This window comes from Kryptolebias marmoratus, linkage group LG20 (assembly GCF_001649575.2).
Source record: "Kryptolebias marmoratus isolate JLee-2015 linkage group LG20, ASM164957v2, whole genome shotgun sequence".
Classification (NCBI taxonomy): Eukaryota; Metazoa; Chordata; class Actinopteri; order Cyprinodontiformes; family Rivulidae; genus Kryptolebias; species Kryptolebias marmoratus.
In genome coordinates, this window is record NC_051449.1 from 17,257,063 (window position 1) to 17,275,533 (window position 18,471).

The window sequence follows — 18,471 nt, forward strand, 5'->3', positions numbered from 1 at the left end:
ATATATATATATATATATATATATATATATACATATATATATATACACACATATATATACATATATACATATATATACATACATATATATACATATATATACATACATATATATACATATATATACATATATATACACATATATATATATATATATATATATATACATATACATATACATATATACATATATATATAAGCCTTGGATGAAGTTATTCCAAGCATTATTTGAATAAAATGTATTCTTAGATGAAGAAATGCTCCAATATCTCAGAATCGTGTCCTAAAGAAGAGTGTTTTATTTACCTGCTGCTCTTGAGAACAGTTCCCACTTTTGCCCACTGGGTAGCGGTGTTGCGCCACTCGTCTCTGCCCTTCCCTGCAGCGAAGAAGAAGAAGAAGTAGTAGCGACAGAAGAAGAACGATGTCGAATAGAGTGAAAAAAAAAATGAATATTTCTATTTTTTACGTTTGAAACCCTCTTCGCGCAGTTTGTTTTCGCTCCTGAGGGAACAGTTTGTTAAATTACTCTCCGCGTGTTTCACCCATGGAGAAAACGTTCAGTCAGTGGAAGACACAGTGTCTGAAGAAGCTGGACCTGAGTAAGAAGGGCAGCGTGGATCAAGATATCGAACATGTTGTATCTCTGCTCAACAGCTGTGAGGAGTTTTTCACCACCAGCTCCTGCTCCGGAAGGATCATCCTCATCGACGGGGTCAGAGAGGCTTTTCTCCCGACTTCACCGTTTTCATATCCCTGGAATTACATGACAGTCACGAGCAGCCACTTTACTTTACATTTTGCTTCCATGTAATCATATATATGTTGTAGCACTTATCTGTTGTCAGTCTAGTCTTTCTATCTGACCATTTCCCGAGGAAAAAGGCAACTAAACAACTTTATTCACTTTTTACCAGCCTTTCAAACACAGTGCGTCCTTATGTCTTTAGTTAAACTACAAAAACTGTCAAAGTAACATATTTAAAGTCAGATTTACACCAACAAGATGAGTCCCAAAGGAAAGGAATTACCTGAGATCATGACATGTAGTGTGTCCTCTACTTATCCAGGAAACTGGGCAAAAGGCATGGTTAAAAAAAAGGAAAAAATACAGCACATGAAGAGGGCCTAAACGTGATTGCATAAATTTGAGGGAATTCGTGTAGACCTGAGAGATTTATTCTTAAACTGATCTGGGTACTGTTTATAGCAGGGGTGGGAAACCCTGGTCCTGAGGGGCCACAATCCTACATGTTTTACTTGTTTTCCTGCTCCAACACACCTGATTCTGTGGTTAAATTACCTCCTCATGCGCTGCAGAAGCCTGTTAATCAGCCATTGATTCAAATCAGGTGTGTTGGAGCAGAGAAACAAGTAAAACATGCAGGATAGTGGCCCCCCTGAGGACCAGGACTGCCCACCCCTGGTTTATAGCCTCAACAACTGGCCTCTACGGAAGGCAAGCTGCCAAAAAGAAAAGAAACCAGAAGAAAAAGGTTTGGATTTCAGCCATGATTGAAGTTCGGTCACTGTCAGAGGGGTGTAGTTCAACCATTAGCAGTAGGAATCTTATCAAAAACGTACAGATTTATGAACACTAGAAGGTATTGTTAGCTTTTAGCCAGTGCAGTAAAAGGACAACCTATTTTCCATTTTATAAGCAACCTAAAGGAATGAGCAGCTCAGGACTTTTGCACCGACTTGTGCCACATTACAGGGTTTTCAGGATTCCTCTAACATGAACACATTAAACTACCACAAACATAATTTCCCCTGTGTAACTCACCTGTTTCACATCTCCCTCTGCAGGCTGCGGACAGCAGTGGTGTCCAGAAACAAAACTGTGTCTGGCTGTTTGTCTCTCACCACAAGTGCACCTTTGATGACCTGGTGAGACAGAGTGGTCGTTTTATTGTTGCTCTCATAAATCACTTTGATGCACGCATGGTCTGAATGCGACTACCTCATCATGTGTTCCAGATGTCCGGCCTGAGCAGGTCCGGCGGCGACGCCGTGCTGAAGTTCGAGCCCGCCGTGCTGCACGTTCAGTGCCGGTGGCTGGGAGACGCACAGCTGCTGGTGAGAGGGACACTCAGAGGGACTCTAGTTCAGACAATTTTCAGTCCAAAGTCATGGTTTTTTGTTTGTTTGTTTGGCTGTTTACTCCAACTCAAATCATTTAAGTGTGGAAAAAGGCTCAGCTCAAGGAATTCTTTGGTATTGTGATACACATCTTAAATTTAGACACTTTGTTACCAGCATCTTGTTTCAGGGCCACTGAAACTGGAGTTGAATCTATAGCAAATGATAAAAGTAACACAGGTTGAGAGACTTTAATCGACTGAAAAATGATGTACTTCTCATCTTTTTTTCTTTTTCTCAAGAAAATTCCTTTCCCTTTCCACATGTAATGAATTGCTTTATAGGCCTCCTACTTTTTTGTCCTCTAATTGTCTGGTTAGCTTGAGAATGCATTTAGATTACAGGAAGGGAACCACAATTTCATAGAATGAAATCTTTTTTTTTTTTACCCCTCACTACTAATAAAATAAGCTCTTTCTACTGCTCCCTTCTTCAGGGGTTGCAAAAAAAAACTTGCATTAATGATTTGGCAATTGTCTTACGCCGGATGCCCTTTCTGCCGCAACCAGGGTTTGAACCTGCAATCTCAGGATTACAAGACCGCAGCCGCTGCAGCCTTTAAAGCATTAAAGATACAATCCCCCTCACAACTATTACTGACTGTGTTGTGAAGTAGTAAATCAAAAACAAAAAGCAAAGTGATATAAATGAAGTGTGGTTGTAACATGATGTTTTTTTCCGCAGCACTCGGTGGCCATCAACTCAGGCTTTAGGAACTCTGGACTCACTGTCGGCAAGACTGGAAAGATCATCTCGGTACGCCCTGAAATCGATAGGAATCGGGTTTTCTGCCATTGATTTACAAGCAAGAAGGAAATACAGAAATATGCTACAGACTAGACAGGATGTTCTTTAGTCAAATCATGTTTTGTAATACTTAGAGTTGATTTATCTTTAATAGGCTTTTGGTTGATTTGCACTCCATCGGCATCATCTGCCAGTCATTTGTTTTTAAAATGAGAGAATCTGTTTTTGCCAGTGAATATCATGTAATATCCACAGCTTGTGCATTTAATTTTCAGTCCCTGTCAATCGTCGCGCTTTAAAGCAAGTATCAGTTTGAATGTCACTTGTTGTTTGGCTCCTCCCAGGCCGTCCGTAGCACCCATGGTTTGGAGGTTCCTCTGAGCCACAGTGGAAGGCTCCTCGTTGATCAGGAGTACATCCGCTTCCTAACACAAATAGCCAATCAGAAGATGGATGAGAACCTCAGACGAATAGACAGGTCAGTCTAGCTGAGAACGACGCAGTGCGCGTGAAATAGTCTCACGTCAGCTGAAGTCCCAAACCGTGTCCTGTTCCAGGTTCTACCAGAACATCCAGTCAGCCTTGTCAGCAGAGAGAGCTCACCCCCCAGACGGGTCTGGCTCACAGGAAATACAAGATCCCCAACACATACAGGAGGCAGAAAGGAGGGAAGAAGAAGAAGAGGAAGAGGAGGGAAAGGGGGAGAGGAGCGAAACTCACACGTATCAACGGAGGCGGAGGAGACAACAACATGAAACCGACGGTTACCATGGTGACAGTAACAGCAGCCCGTTAGAGCTGGATGACTGCATCAGTCTGTTCACATGAACTTGGGACTCTGCACACATCACAGACTTGAACCAAGAGTTAATGAAAAGCTTTATTTAATTAAATAAATAAACGCACTTTTTGTATCTAGATGTTAAAAGTACTCATTGCAATGTCATGAAGACCAGTCAAATAAATAAAGAAACAAAATCCACACTTTTTTTTTTTTTTTCCTCACATCGATATTTAATGTGTCCTTAAATTCAAAAATTTGTGAATGGCTGCCAACTCCTGGACATGTTTGTTTACCTACAGAATCAGCCGAAGTGATTGAAAATAGGTCAACAATAATGACATCAGTGGAAGAGCTGCTTGGGATGGAGAAGTCTGGCTGTTTTGATGTGTTACCATGTATTAATGCTCAGATTTCCATCCATCCATCCATTTCTTTAACCACTTCTCCTTTCTGGGTCACAGGGAGCTGGTGCCTGTCTCCAGCAGTCACTGTGCGAGAGGGGGACACACCCTGGACAGGTCGCAAGTCCATAACAGGGACACATAGAGACAAACTAGACAAACAACCATTCACACTTTTGAGTAAAATATGCAAATAAATGTGCTTTGTTTACATTGAGTGCATGCATGTCAGAATTGCATATCAGTATATCTGGAAACTACTGGAGTAAACCTTAAAATGCACCAATTAATATAGTTCAGGAAAACCTTTTTAATGTTTGACTTCACAGTTTGGAATGAGTACCTTTAAGATAGTGCATGCAGCAGTTCTTACTCATACTGACTAAGAATATCTGAGGTATGTCACATGCCACCTACACAGACTTTTGGCTTTTTTATATTTGTAAACTGTTATTGAACACTTTGCCTTTTTTGTTGTCCCTAAATGGTCAGAAATCCTTAATTAACTGGTGATTTTTAATTATCTGTAGTTTTGAGTGTGCCTTGCTTTCTAGTACTATTGGCTGAATATCTCTTCAGACTCGGCCTTCAATGTTGTCTCTAAATTTGGCTTCTTTTCTTGTTCTGCTCTTCTGTAAAAAGGAGTTTGTGTTCAGTAGGCTGTAAGTGGCTCTTTAGAGATTGTTCAGTGAAACAGAATGATTTCCCTGCACCACCACATATACAGTATATGATTGCATGCAGTCACAGGAGCGGAAGGACAGGGTTTCTTCTCACAGAGACACAAGAAGAGGCAACCCGGGCTGACTTTCTTTATGTCTAAAAGACGTCTTGGGATTCGATGTGGACTGAAGATCTGAATGACTTCCTATAAACTGTTACATAGGTGAATTACAAGCAATATGTTGAGTTAGGTCAGCAAAGAACCTAAGGAGCTTATACCAGGAAGTCTTTGACTCAACAGTATCCAGGATTTTAAAGGGCTGGATTTTTTTTTTAAATTATTTTTATCACCTTTCCTAAACAAGGAGATTTCTTGTTTCCGACTGCTGACGGCCGACCATGCTGTACTTTCAGGTGGTGATTCTGGCAGCGACGCTGATGCTAGTTTACTACTGTGAGTTCACTGACACTTTCAGCCCAGCCCAGCAGGGCTTCGTCTGCAACGACCCAGCTTTGAGTAAACCCGACCCTGGACCTGAACAGGACAGCCGAGTACAGCCTGTGATTCTGTACTCCGTGGTGAGCGGATTGCCAGTCGTACTTGTAAGTTGGCACAAGGAGAAGTTATATTTGTGTGGTTAAAGACAAATAAATGTAATGATGTTGACTCTGTGCTTTGATTAGCTGCGTTATGCTTTAAACTACAGTCACAGGCTAACTCGCCATATGATACAATGCAAATTACATTCCCACAATACCAAGAATGTCATACATTCATTTTGTGATATTCAATGAAATACTAATCAATCCTAAAATGATATATCAGAGTACCAACTATAAATAATAAATGTCAGTGAAATGTTCTCAGTTATATTGGCTGATGGAAAATCTCAAGCTTAAGCCTCCTTCACAGTTGGATGAAGGTGGCTGGTCTTCGCAGGGTCTTGGTGGGGTCTTCAGGCTCATGTTAGGAACTCACTGGGCTCCCCATGTCCGTGCTGTTACAGGTCCTCAATGGTTTTTGAGCATACATAGCACCGACCTGACTTTGTTGTTGGGTATTTAACATACCTTGAATGTCTTTTTTATGTTTTTACAGATTTCCGGAGTAGAGGTGTTTCTGTTCCTCCTTCAATCCCACTCCAATAACCTGTATGACTATGAGAAGATTGTTGTCATGTGGGACTGTTTCTATTTGAACCCTATGGTGCGCAGGACGTCACGTTTCCTTGGTAATCACAGTAAAAAAAAAAGTAGCTCAGTAACATGAATTCTTACAGTAAGCGTCCTGCATGATGATGTTATCTTTTCAGCTTGGGTTGCACACTGCTGGTCATTTAGTTCGGCGTTTCTGAGCAGCGATGCATGCTCGTTTTTTTTAAGTTAGTGGGACTGCAGACCATATTCTAATAATTATTACCTTCAAGTTGATGTGGATGATTATTTTGAATAACAGTTATGCTGGTTTCACATATGTCCATTTGTACTAAAACAATTTAATCTGTGGATTTTTTCTTTTTTTTTTTGCACAGGGGTCTATGTTTTTGGTCTGTTCGCAACAGATGTGTTTGTCAGTGCCGGTCAGCTGGTCACAGGAAGTCTGGCTCCCTACTTCCTGTCTGTCTGTCAGCTCAATTCCACTGCAGTCGACTGCCAGGACACGATGCCCTTCGTCTGGGAGACAGACGCCTGCACAGGTGATCCTGATGACATCACGAGAGCCAGAAAAACGTTCCCTTCCAAAGAGGCGGCTCTCAGTTTGTACACGGCTGTTTATTTGGCAGTGAGTGAATTTGTTTCGATGAAATCCAATTTGTTTTACCCTGCCCTGAACAAATTGAATCCAAATGTTTAATTTTAGAACTGCTGTGAACATATTTCCTTTCAGATGTACATCATGTCCTGCACCAGCTCCTTTGGCAGCTATCTCTTGGGCCCATTTGGCAGCCTCTCATTGGTCAGTCTGGCTGCACTGACAGGCATCAACAGAGTGGCTGAAAACCGGAACCACTGGAGTGACGTTATAGCCGGACAAGCCATTGGGGCTGGTATTGCCATCTTTTTGGTCAGTTAATGTTCATTTGATAGAGAAAAGTAATGCTGCTCATAAATTCAGTAACTACTCATCATGCTGGTCTTGACTCTCAGTCATCTAGGACATGGCAAATCCAAAAAAAATAAATAATTAAAAACTCAACTACTATGCTAGTTGAAGATGTTTCGCTTCCCATCTGAGGAGCTTTCTCTGTTCAAAACTGGAAAAAGGGAAATTCCAAGCTTTAAATTCCATGAGATGCTCCGTTACTCAACTAAATTCACATGCAGATTAAGCTCACTCCCCTCCTATTGGACAGTAGTTATGGTATTTACCTAACTCCCCAGAGAGATGTTTTGGTCACATGCATGAAGGTGTGAATTAGAGGGAAAATGGCTGGCTATCATGATACCCAGTCACACCTTGCCCGATGGGAAGCAAAACGTCTTCAACTACAGAATAGAAGCCGTTTTTTGTTTTTTTATTCTTAACAAAGAATCTCAGTTCTGTATTACTATGAAATTGTAATATGTGTGTGTGTGTGTGTGTGTGTGTGTGGTGCTTGTAGCAGCATGGTCTCAGAAGCTACTGAGCATGACTTCAGGTTACCAGTAGTAGTGGTCTAGAAAACCATCATGGCACAGCCATACGACATGTGCCTACGAGTCATGTTGAGGTCCTCCTGTGTCCATTCTCAGCCGCCCCCCAGTCCTTCCCTAATCAAACATGGAAGAACAGCTCAGATGTCAACTGTGACCCAGTGCAGATCTGTCAGATCAGCTTTAAAAGAAAACTCTCAGGTCCATGTCCAGAGAGTCGGCCTCGCACTTTTCAGCTGTATGTCGTTACATAATCTCTCCAAATATATTTAGACTCTGGTCTAATGGAAAAAAATGCCTCAGGTTGCACACATGTACACATACGGCCCCACTCAGTTAACCACATGTGCGTCAGGCATGTTATGGGTTGGATGAACTTGAATACTTCTTTTGTAAAACAAGTCACATGAAACAGTCTTGGCAGGGACAAAAAGCTGGGTCATAGAATCGATTGAAACAACAAAAGATGAAGTTTGGCTTCCTTGCAGTTCCAGTAAAGCACCTCAGCCCCCTGAGACAGGTCTTAGGGGGAAGGTCACCTATTGTTTGTGTGGTAACCGACTTTCCTTTTGATCTACAATTCAATTCTTACAAATTTTTGAACACATAAACACATGTGGGATGAATCATTTTAAATGATTACACTGGCTGACTCCCTTACCTTCTTTTTCTCTTTCTAGGTTGTGTTTGTGGTCCAGTATTTCAAAAAGAGACGTGTGAGTCTTCCTGTGAGCCACTCAGATGTAGGAACAACTGACACAGACGAGGTTTCTCCCCACATGAATCACTCCGTGGAGACCAGTGATAAATATGTCACATCAGAGGTAAATGACTTATATTACACTTTCACACATGGAGGTTTTTGATTTAATGCCATCCAATAATGAGTTTAACCCACAATACGAGTATAAACGAGTCTGCAGCTGCTGATTTTCTGACATGACTTAAAGCCATTCGGATATTTTAAAGTGAAGGTTTGTAGAAAGATTAAAAGCAAACAATATCTTACCTGTTGAACAACCTTATTTTGGGTAAAAAAAAGTTTAATTCTGACCAGCTAACAGTGTCTTAAAACATCTTCAGGCTCAAAAAATGTCATGCTCCTTCATCTAAATGCAATTTTATAAACTTTCACATCACTGCCAGACTAACATTGCAGTATTTAAATAAAATTTTGTAGGAGTTTCAAACAATAGAAGTAGCCAGTTGTAGCACTTCATATGCAATTTTGGCTACTTCCTGCAGGAACATGACAACATTTCTGTTAGAATAAAAACTGCAATAATGATGATGATATAAAGATTTCTAAAATAGTGTTTGCATGAACTGTTATGTTTCTTTTAATATTTGGAGCTGTTTTAAGACAGCAGCAATCCACTTTGGCCTTGGCCTCACTCAGATTTGCCATTAGCTTGTCATTCCAGCAAGAATTAAACTCTTTCTTCAAACTGAGGTCATTCAAAAAGCTGCCTAAAACAGGTAAGATATTATTTGCACATAACCTTTCCACAGAACCCTACTTCAAAAAGTCTTAATGGCTTTCGATTTCACGCACCTTGTCAGTTAAAAAAAATCATGCATTAAAAATTTGTGAACATATTGCACTGAATGTTGTTTTCCTGTCTTGTTTTAGAGCCCACGAGCCTTCACTGAAGTCACATGACTATGACCCATCCACCCCCTACTTACCTGTAACATAAAAGCAAGGGGAGTGTAGATTCAAAAACTTTGTTGTTTTCATTCAGATCACAACCTCCAAATATCTTGGTCAGCATCTGGAAACAGTCATTACCACTTTAATCCAAAATAAGAAATTCAAAAAGCTTGGTGCAAATGAACTACTAATGTTATTGCAACATAATACCAAGAGAGTTCTCACTGACATATGATGTGTTTAAAAAACACAAGGGAATATTTGATATATTGATGCTCTGCTGAAAGTTGTAATACCTGTAGCACCTCAAACTGTGTTGTTGTTTAATGTGACATGTGGTATTTTTGTTGAACTGTGTGACATCAGATTATCATAGCAATCCATAGGTTAAGGTAGACTTTAAAGGCAAAATGGTGCTAGTTTTACCAGTGATTAGTGGTCGTAGTTTTACCCCTAACAAAGACTAAGAGAGGCAGGGTATTCATTTATTCATGAAAAACAGAAATATCCATTATTCAAAGAAAGACAGGACTTAATGTCAGCTTCTTTCCATCTTTTTGACAGAGTGAAATCATCAAATTCCATATACCAAAAATACTTTTAAAATACTCAGAGGAACCTTTGTCCATTGCACTGAGGCTGTAGTTTTTACTGTTGTTTGGTGATTTGATCACACATCTAATTTTATCGTTTGTAGTAAATATATATTTGTAATTTATCTATTCTTCTTTGTCTGTTATTGCTTTATTGTAATAAGTTACAAATTGTTTTGTTCATGTTATTTTTTATGGATTCTCTCTCTTATGTGTTTAAATAAAAGTAGCCTAAGAGGCTAAAAAGTTGAGTTCGGACTTTAATCTTCCAGAACTTTTAAAATTTAAAGCCTGTGCTTCTGAATGAGACATTGAATGAAGTACTAGTACTAACACTAGAACACAGTCACAGATACAGGTACTATTATTTTTTTTATCGTTCAACTGCTCCAGCTACAAAAGTTTTCATGGTATGATTATGAACGACCTGCTTCCTTTCTGGGACATTGATGCAGGACCTTCTTGGGGACGACACCAGTGACTTCTACAGGAAACTGTGGACTCAATCAGACAATTATTAGAATTTTACTGTGATATAAATCGATTTCTTTTAAATTTACTGTTACTGTTGATTTATTTTTGATTTTATATTGTTTAAGAATGATCTGTGATTGTTGTTTTTATTGATTTCATCTCTCTGTTTTAGAGGACAATAGGTTTATTCTATTCTAGTACTGCTTTAACTGCTTTAATTCAGGTAGTCTTTCAATTTTGTCATCAAACTCCCAACTTTGTAAATGCTTTCTTTGCAGTAACTTTAAACGTCCACAAGGTGGGGCTGTTTGACACGTTTGAATCGTTCAGAACATTATCTTTAAGGTTTTACATTTTCACATTGTGGAACTCCCCTGTTTTTCATTTCTGATATTTTACAGGATGACAAGCCCTGTAAGCATGTATCAGACCACCCAAAGAGTTCAATTTAAATACAGTTTAGCATTCTTATATTTATTAGATGCAAATTTCTTGCAAACCTGGAACCAGTAAGGCTGGAGCACCTTATTTACTATAAACATAAACATGTGTCATACAATGAGACATAATGAGACACATAAACTAAAACTTACAGATGTTGATCTAATACGTTTTTCGATGAATTATTCCCTCCTGATTCGAAGCACATCAGAGAAGAAGAGGAGTATTTTTGATGCCTAAAGGAAACACCAGCAGATTATATAGGGACCAAACAGAGCGAAAGACAAGATGGGGAGCGAGGTCATGTCATTTGTTTCATCTCCTCTGGTAAGCCCTCACCGCTCCTCCTTTCATCTTGGTCAACCGCCCCAGGGGAGAACACTGGCCCTGTCTGTGTGTGTGTATGTGTGTGTGAAGCAAAAAGGAGGGTTTGGGGGTCTTGCCAGTGGATCACCATATCTTGAAAGGGAGAGATGACAACATTAGATAATGGACTAGCAGGGTTGTGTGGTACGTGTGTGTGTGTGTGTGTGTCTGTCTGTCAGTTGGGAGACTCATTTCCTCTCCAAATCAGGTCAGAAAGAACTGATGTATTTTAACCTCTTAGCTTGCAGCTAAATCACTATTATTTCTAATGAGATAAGAAACAGAAACTCTTCATTAAAAAGACAAGCTTTAAACTCCTCCTAACAGTTCTAACAAACAAAACAATCTGTGATCTGCAACAATGCAACGTAACACGACGGCTACAGGTGCGTTATCGCTCACAAGACCACTTGCTGAAATACTCAAAACCACTCAACTCCTTATGAGGCAAACTCAAGGCAAAAGCTCACATCCTGCTCCTGCGTAGGAAGAAACAACCTCAGCCTTACTTGTGTTGATTCTGAGCTGGATCCACGTTAATCCCACCTGCCTGGTGCGAAGAAAAGTCAAACTGTTGACACATTAGGTGGGGTGGCAGGGAAAAAAAAACACGTTGCTGGTCAGTTTGAATATACAATCATGTCAGCTGACACAATGAAATTAAGCCCTTTTTTACTACTGATTGCCTTTAGTCTGTCCAAAAAGCGACAAGAACACATGAGTTAAACTTGGGTAACATACTTGACAGTGTACTCACCACATTTAAAGCTAATTAGTGCAACCTAACCTCTTAATATCTCTTCTAGTCATTGCAATGTCAGCTGGTGTCTTAGCAAGTTTGACCAAAACGATGTCAACATAATACATTAGGTAAGAGCAGGCCTGTACGCAGGCCCAACTAATCTGTCCAAAGCCCGACTGTAAGCTAATGATAGGTTCTGTTTGCACGGTGCTTTCTGTAATCAGCAAGGAGCTCAAGTAAAAATCAACAAAAGGTGACAGACAGCACACAGGCACCTCCGCTCACGCAGGGCGCAGGTTAAAGCCGGAGCTCCGTTTGAACTTTTCACAGAAATGTTGTTCCAGGTCTGAAATGATGTGCAAGTTTTTAAATTACCCCCGAACCGTAAGAGAGCTCCAGTCACAACTGAACTGAGTTTACACAACCGAGCCTCATTTTGAAAAAAAGCTGCCATAAAAGAAGTCAGCAAGTAAGGCTCATTGTGCAAACATTTAGACATGATTCAAGTCTGAGAGGGCAGCTCCAGGATCCAGTCAGGACCAGTCCGTTTGAGGTTTGAGTATGAGACTGGGACCTATTGTTAGAAGGCTGTAGCCACAAAATGATTAATAATGGATTTACCCACAGCCACACATGTCAAAGTTTTAAATAAAAGTCTTGTGTGATTTGTTAGTGCTCAGAGTATGTTTTGGGGAAGACTCTCGGCTACTAACACACAAGATTTTAGCTCAATATCTGCAAAACTGAGTGAGTTACAGCTATCTTTGTGTTTGCTAAGGCTGACTAGCTGTGGCAGCCATCATGAATCAAGCTGACTCCAAAAGTTAATCAGTTGTAGTTGAGCATCTAATTCTTACTCTCGGAGAGTTTCATTAAAATCCGTCCCGTGGCTCATGAGCTATTTTGCTAACAGACAAATAAATGAACACACACAGACACAGGGCAACAACATAATTGCCCACAGCCAGTAATAATAAGCAACCACAGAATTAATCAAGCTGACAGCTTCTGAGGATGGTGGTAGAGGGGTTGTCTTGCATCACGCCAGAATGTCCTCGGGCAAGACACTGTACTGCGCCACCAAACCCCAATTTCACTTTGATAAATATGCTCATTGCTTTAAAAGTGAGAAGAAAAGTGCTTTATATACATCCTCCAAAGACACATACGAAGGGTATGTGTATGTGTGCATATGTGTGAAAAAAGGGTGAACAGGAAATCCTCTGTAAAGTAATTTGTGTAACGTGAATGAGGTGAAAAAGAAGCTGTATGAGTCTGGAACCGTTTAAATAACTAAACTGATAAATAAACTAACTTCAATTGTCAGTGCTGATTAGGAAAAAGTTCCTTTGCATCTGTTCACATGCCTAAACTACTCATAAATTGTAGTTCAGGCTATCTGCTGGAGTTCAGTTAGTTTGGTTTGTTTCCTGTCCTGAGGAGCCCCCCCCCGACTCCTCTGTGGATGACCCTTCAGTAATCAGATAGTAACACTTGTAACTGACAGAAACTAATCCACGGCCTAAACCCGCATCTGAGACGTCAGTTTGTCAAAGGGGAAGTGTCCAGAGCGGCTGTTATTGTTGGCAAGATTTTTACAAGCAAACGGGTAAACTCAGCAAACACCAAAACAATGCTTAGTTAGTGCGTTTAGGCTTAAAACACACACGGACTGAAGTCCTGCTGTTTTTGGTGAATTTGCAAGTGCACACATCCTCCTGGCACAGAAACCATTAACTGCAATCATGTAGAAAGGACTTTAGGAAACTCTTAAAGGACAAACAGTAGACTTAAAAAAAAAAAGCTCTGTGTTTCTGGAAGTCTTATATGTGAGATGAAAATGGAAGAAAACTTTAAACCTCCTCAATGTTTGATCTACATGCAAATATTCAGGCTTTTTTTGCATATAAAGCATGTTTTGCAGCTGAAACTCAGAAGATAATTTGTTCCCATGGTGCCATTAAGTTCTACATTATATTTTTCGATGTGCTAGTTATAAATGCAACCACAAAAGCAAATAAAGTCTTTTTTAATTTCCTGCTACATTTACTTTGACTTTACACATGTTAAGCTAAGTATGGTGGTCACCATGGTAATCACAGACTGTGTCTTTAAGAGACATGCAGACAGAAACACAAAGTAGAAATTAAGCCTCAAACAAACAGTTACGGTGCAAAAGCTGTAAGTCGGAATGAAACAGAATTTCTGAACCATCTGATCTTCACTCATGTTCACTTTTGTTTTCTTATGGTGCTTTATGTGGGGAAATGACAAGGTTGAAAAAGTCCCTTCACTTCCAGTTTTGAAGAAAGAATTCAAAGCGCCAACACAATGGAAGTCAATGAGAGTTTGGGTGTGTGTACTTTGCACTCTGAGCAGGGATTAATGACTCAAACACTGTGAATTAAACAGGAGTGTTACAGCCAAATGGTGATAAGAATGCTTTTATACTTATGCAGTTTGTGACAACAGAATTTTAGTATTCAGTTGAACAGGTAAAAAATGTGGAATTGCTTTCTATTGGAGAAAACACATTACATAAATGCCAGGTTTCCGAAAAATCTTAAATTTCATTTGCAATTACAAAAACACCAAATGAAAATGATCAAACACCACACAATAAAGCAACTGAAACTTTACTTACGCCTTGTTTTATGCTTTGGCAAAGTTTCTTTTTCATGCTTGTTGCTTAATAAGCTGCAGGTTTCTGTCTCACAGCTCGTTCAGCTGATGAGTAACATGTTTGTAAAAGTTGTCGGCTGTTTTGGTCCTGCAGTTCACAAGAAACTATTGTTTTTTATAAGCACTGAATTTGGTACATTGTGCAACATACTGCAAAGTATGTTGCCACATCTGCCTTTTTTCAGAATGCATCATGCTCAGATTGTCATAATCTCAATAACGATCTAAGAGTTGCATCAGCGGTGTTTATATGTTGTTGTTTTTTTTCCCATATAACTGACCAATGATGGTGAACACAACTGTTGTTATTGGAAACTCTTGCATTAATACCTCATCTCACCTGAAATAAAGAACAATAACTAAGGTTATTATCACATGACGGGTTATACAACAGGTAAAAAATAGTAGAGACACATTTCAGCCCAACCACAAACTACATACTGTCCTAAATGTTATTGTCACATCTTACACAAAAGAAATTAACTTCCTCCATTTAGTGCATTTGCGAAAACATATGTGAATTAAAGGTTCAGCATTCCTTGAATGAATGCATACAGCCTGCTGCTTTTCATGCCTAGAGTTTTAGACTAAGATCATCTTATGAGTTGTGTGTGCACATTTGATGATTACCTTCTGAGAGTTTCAATATTTATTCTTGTTCAATATTTTGCTAACAGACAATCAGTGTTGACTCTAACAGTTACTGCCAAAGTTGCAAAGAAGTTGCCCAATGCATGGCTCTCAAAGTACGTGTTGATAAAGTACTACTTCGCCTAATTTTAGATCAATATCTGTAAGACTGACTGAGCCATGTTTGTGTTGGCTCATGTCAAATAGCGGTGGTGGCCATCTTGAACTGGGTTGGCTCCGAAAGTTAATCCGTCATAGATGACACGAGGGAGGAAGGAGCAGGCCGGAGGAGCGCCGTCTGTCCGGGCGGGCTGTGTGGCAGGATGGATGAGAAGTGGTGTCGCCTCAGGCTGTGGCTGACAGGACGTCTAGCTGCCGACACGCACGCCACTCTTTGACTGTACTCACCTGTTCAAATACACCTCTCAAGCAAAAAGGGTGGGAGTGTGCGAAGGTGTAGACTGGGTTAGAACCTCACGGACCACTTGGTACGTTGGACGTTGTGTTCCACGCTCTCGCCTTCATGAATATTTTCGCCATTCTCAGAAACCCCTGGATTTTTATAGTTTTACTCAGATCAGGGCTCATGTTTATAATTCTGGTTCATGGAAGGTGTTCTTTGATCAAGTACAACATTCACTGAATCATACATTTCAATCATGTCCGCTCAGGTTTTTCCATGATTGAGCAAAGAAGAAGAATGCTGAAATCAGTTTTATATGCTGTATTTTAAGCTAATATTGGGTTTGGTAGCAGCTGAAACTAATCCCCAGCACCTATTTTGAGCACCAACAGATCACACCAGATGTTCAAAACTTTGGAGTTAACCTTGTCTGACTGTTAGCAAAATATCTCATGAACCAAAGGACAGATTTTAATGAAACTCTCAGAAAGTTCCCATTGAATGTACAAGAGCCAACCCGGTTCAAGATGGCCAACACAGCCAATCAACCTTAGCAAACACAAAAGTGACTATAACTCTCTGTTTTACAGATATTGACCTCAAATTTGATGTGGCAGTAGCTGAGACTCATCCCCACCACCTACTCTGAGTGTTAACAGATCACACAAGATCTTTGTTTATTCAAACCCTCATCATCCAAAGTAGCCAGTGATATAGATAAATTCAGGAAATCCTACTTTTGAAATTGCTTTGCATTTTTCTTAGTTATAAACTGCTCCTCGAGATAAGATCAGGTGAGTCAGATCAGATGGATAATGCCCCTTTTTAAAGGCTCCTACGTACTCCACAATAGCCGTGTGTGGTTAATGCGGAAAAGCAAAAATGTTGACATTCACGCTACCTGGACTTCTCAGGAATTCTGCACATGAGTTTCTCGTGAAGTATGACGTGTCCCGTCTAAAACAAACTTCACAACACCTCGAGAACACGCGAACAATCTCCTCGCAGAATAGGACGTAAAAAAAACAGCGGGAATACTTCGCGTTACAGTGAAACTGGAAATATCAGCAGGTGCAGCTTCACAGCCAAAAAAAAAGAAAGAAAAGGTTTCATGTGTGTTAATCCATTATGACATAAAGAGACTAAAACAGTCTTTCATCTTCTGTCACCTCCCACTTCCCCAACTTTCTCCCCCTCTCCCATCCATCTTCCCTCGGCCCTCTCCCTCCTCCTGTCTTCGCTGGCTGCATGGAGGCAGAGGGATTTTGATGTTGTCCCAGACAAAGGACAATTTGGGTGATTTCCTGTGCGCCAGTGTCATATGATTTTGTCTCGAGGCTGTGCTGTTCCTGAGCCTTTTGTCTGTCTGGCCTGAGCCGTGGAAGTTAGACTTCCCTCTTTCTCTCCTTCCTTTTCATGTGGCCTGTGTGAATGAGTCGAGTCCGCGGCTATTGTGGTGTGATTTAGTGGTTTATCCATTGGATCCAATGTCTGAGGGGTTAGACGTGTAGTGTTAACTGAGTATTTGATACTACCAGCCAGCGCTTTCACAGGGATAGTCTCTCTACGTAGAGAAGACCTGTGCATTGTGAGAAACAAAAGCTTTTGTTGCGTTGGATAATGGGCAAGGCTTTAGAGAGGTTTTTATGTTCTGTGGTTATTAGATGGTTATGATGTCTGAGTTGCACCAAAAATAATGTTGGTCTTCTCTTTGATTTTAAAACCCAACCTCATCCTCCTCAAAGTTCAGAATAAATGAGCCGTTGGTTTTCAGTTTCTTGTAGGGCCTTTGCAAATATGCAGTTCATGCAGGAGAATTTGCCTCTTGGGGCCGATTTCGAGGCAGGTACCTGTGTGGAACTGACGTGCTCTGCTTGAGCGGAGCTGACACGGTGCAGTGAACATCTGAGAGTGTGTGTGTGTGTGTGTAACTGAGGGAACGAGATGCCAGCTGGTAATCCGCAATGACACGGATGCTTGAAATTATTTTAATCAGGAAATGTCAGTCCTAAGAAAGGGATCCTCTCTGCCTCGACATGTTTCCAAGCTGGGAACGAGCAGGTTACAAATGTGAAAACCAGGCCTGAAATACTTGTCAGGAGGACAGGTGGAAGAGTCAATACTCTAGTGCAGACTTTGTCCTACAGTTGTGCAGACAAGCATTCCCCACTTATTCCACTGTGAATCCTGAATTAACATGACATCAATGTGTAATGGGGGAGATCCTTATGGTAAATTTAAAAAAGAGGAAAAAGAGGAATAGAATAGAGGACAGAAGGAGACTGCCTGTATTTCATAAGATAGGTCTGTGTAGTTTTTTACCCCCCAATGGATCAAAATGAACTCTGGCAGCCAATAAACAAGTGAATAGTTTGGTATGCAGGAAATAACCTATGACTAGATGACTTGCCAACTCATCATGGGAATGGCTGATAATGTTTCTGCCCATGTCTGTTTGTGTGTTCATTTGTCCTTATCGTAAGCAAAATATCTCAAAAACCAGTGGGCGTTTTTTTTATATAAAACGTTCAGAGAGTAATTGCTAGTATGTGCATCGATAACCAATTAATTCCTGTCAACTTCATTCAAGATGGCCGACACAGCTAAGCAACTTCTGCAAACATAAAAATGACTATAACTTTTGGAGTGGTAGTAGGTGTTTCAGGTGAAAGAGAAACAATGTAGTTGGGACTAAAAGCATATGGAAACCTTTACCCCTCAGTAATGTTTCAGTCAGCTGTCACTTCATAATATGTCAAGTGCCACATCCAAGATAAGAAACATTTAGCCAGGTTCAGCAACTATTTTTTTGGTCATATTTTGGTTTATGTTTTTATTGGCATACATTTCAGTTAGACAACTCGAGTGTAAATATCTGTCTTCACTGCAGACTCTAGCTTGAGTGTGGCATCTAGCACCAGGTCCCATCATCCTGAAATCACGTTTTTTTTGTTTTTTTATAACGTGACATGAAGCCACGAGAGCGGCTGAAAGGTGAAAAGAAGTAGACAGGTGTGTGCAGGCAGGCTGGAGCAGCCCCATTACGCAGAGTTAGGCTAAATGTTTTGCAGCTTAAACGGATTGCCCAGTTAAGAAGGGTATGTTTGATGTGACAA

At 40.3% G+C, this 18,471-nt stretch overlaps 2 protein-coding genes and 1 long non-coding RNA gene across 4 annotated transcripts in view; 2 read left to right on the forward strand and 1 right to left on the reverse strand.

Moving 5' to 3' along the window:
• LOC112450663 overlaps window positions 1-1,247 on the reverse strand; it is an 8,063-nt gene extending 6,816 nt beyond the window's left edge. Inside the window, exons 1-2 of the long non-coding RNA XR_005234564.1 lie at window positions 1,031-1,247; window positions 306-755 (exon numbers count right to left, since the gene is read on the reverse strand). This is a non-coding gene — a long non-coding RNA (uncharacterized LOC112450663). The remainder of the gene's footprint in view (window positions 1-305; window positions 756-1,030) is intronic.
• tyw3 (tRNA-yW synthesizing protein 3 homolog (S. cerevisiae)) lies at window positions 511-3,866 on the forward strand. Its single transcript, XM_017420780.3, has 6 exons — window positions 511-714; window positions 1,809-1,889; window positions 1,980-2,078; window positions 2,826-2,897; window positions 3,233-3,366; window positions 3,446-3,866. Exons 1-6 carry the CDS (start codon window positions 547-549, stop codon window positions 3,714-3,716), a joined length of 825 nt encoding a protein of 274 aa, XP_017276269.1. The 5' UTR covers window positions 511-546; the 3' UTR covers window positions 3,717-3,866.
• Window positions 3,867-4,227: 361 nt separating this feature from the next.
• On the forward strand, window positions 4,228-10,122 carry LOC108238582 (phospholipid phosphatase-related protein type 5-like). 2 transcript variants are annotated; one of them, XM_017420779.3, is made up of 6 exons: window positions 4,228-5,339; window positions 5,836-5,968; window positions 6,269-6,519; window positions 6,625-6,801; window positions 8,051-8,194; window positions 9,004-10,122. In XM_017420779.3, exons 1-6 carry the CDS (start codon window positions 5,136-5,138, stop codon window positions 9,031-9,033), a joined length of 939 nt encoding a protein of 312 aa, XP_017276268.1. In that variant the 5' UTR covers window positions 4,228-5,135; the 3' UTR covers window positions 9,034-10,122. The 2 variants fall into 2 exon arrangements, with proteins under 2 accessions (XP_017276268.1, XP_037837747.1); XM_037981819.1 differs by having other exon boundaries at window positions 5,200-5,743.
• Window positions 10,123-18,471: the final 8,349 nt, after the last annotated feature.

Coding starts and splice junctions, on each gene's coding strand:
- tyw3 (XM_017420780.3), top strand. CDS start 547: ATGGAGAAAACGTTCAGTCAGTGGAAGACACAGTGTCTGAAGAAGCTG. Junction 2,079..2,825: donor TGGGAGACGCACAGCTGCTG/GTGAGAGGGACA, acceptor TTTTTTCCGCAG/CACTCGGTGGCCATCAACTC. Junction 3,367..3,445: donor AACCTCAGACGAATAGACAG/GTCAGTCTAGCT, acceptor GTCCTGTTCCAG/GTTCTACCAGAACATCCAGT.
- LOC108238582 (XM_017420779.3), top strand. CDS start 5,136: ATGCTGTACTTTCAGGTGGTGATTCTGGCAGCGACGCTGATGCTAGTT. Junction 6,802..8,050: donor CTGGTATTGCCATCTTTTTG/GTCAGTTAATGT, acceptor TTCTCTTTCTAG/GTTGTGTTTGTGGTCCAGTA. Junction 8,195..9,003: donor ATAAATATGTCACATCAGAG/GTAAATGACTTA, acceptor GTCTTGTTTTAG/AGCCCACGAGCCTTCACTGA.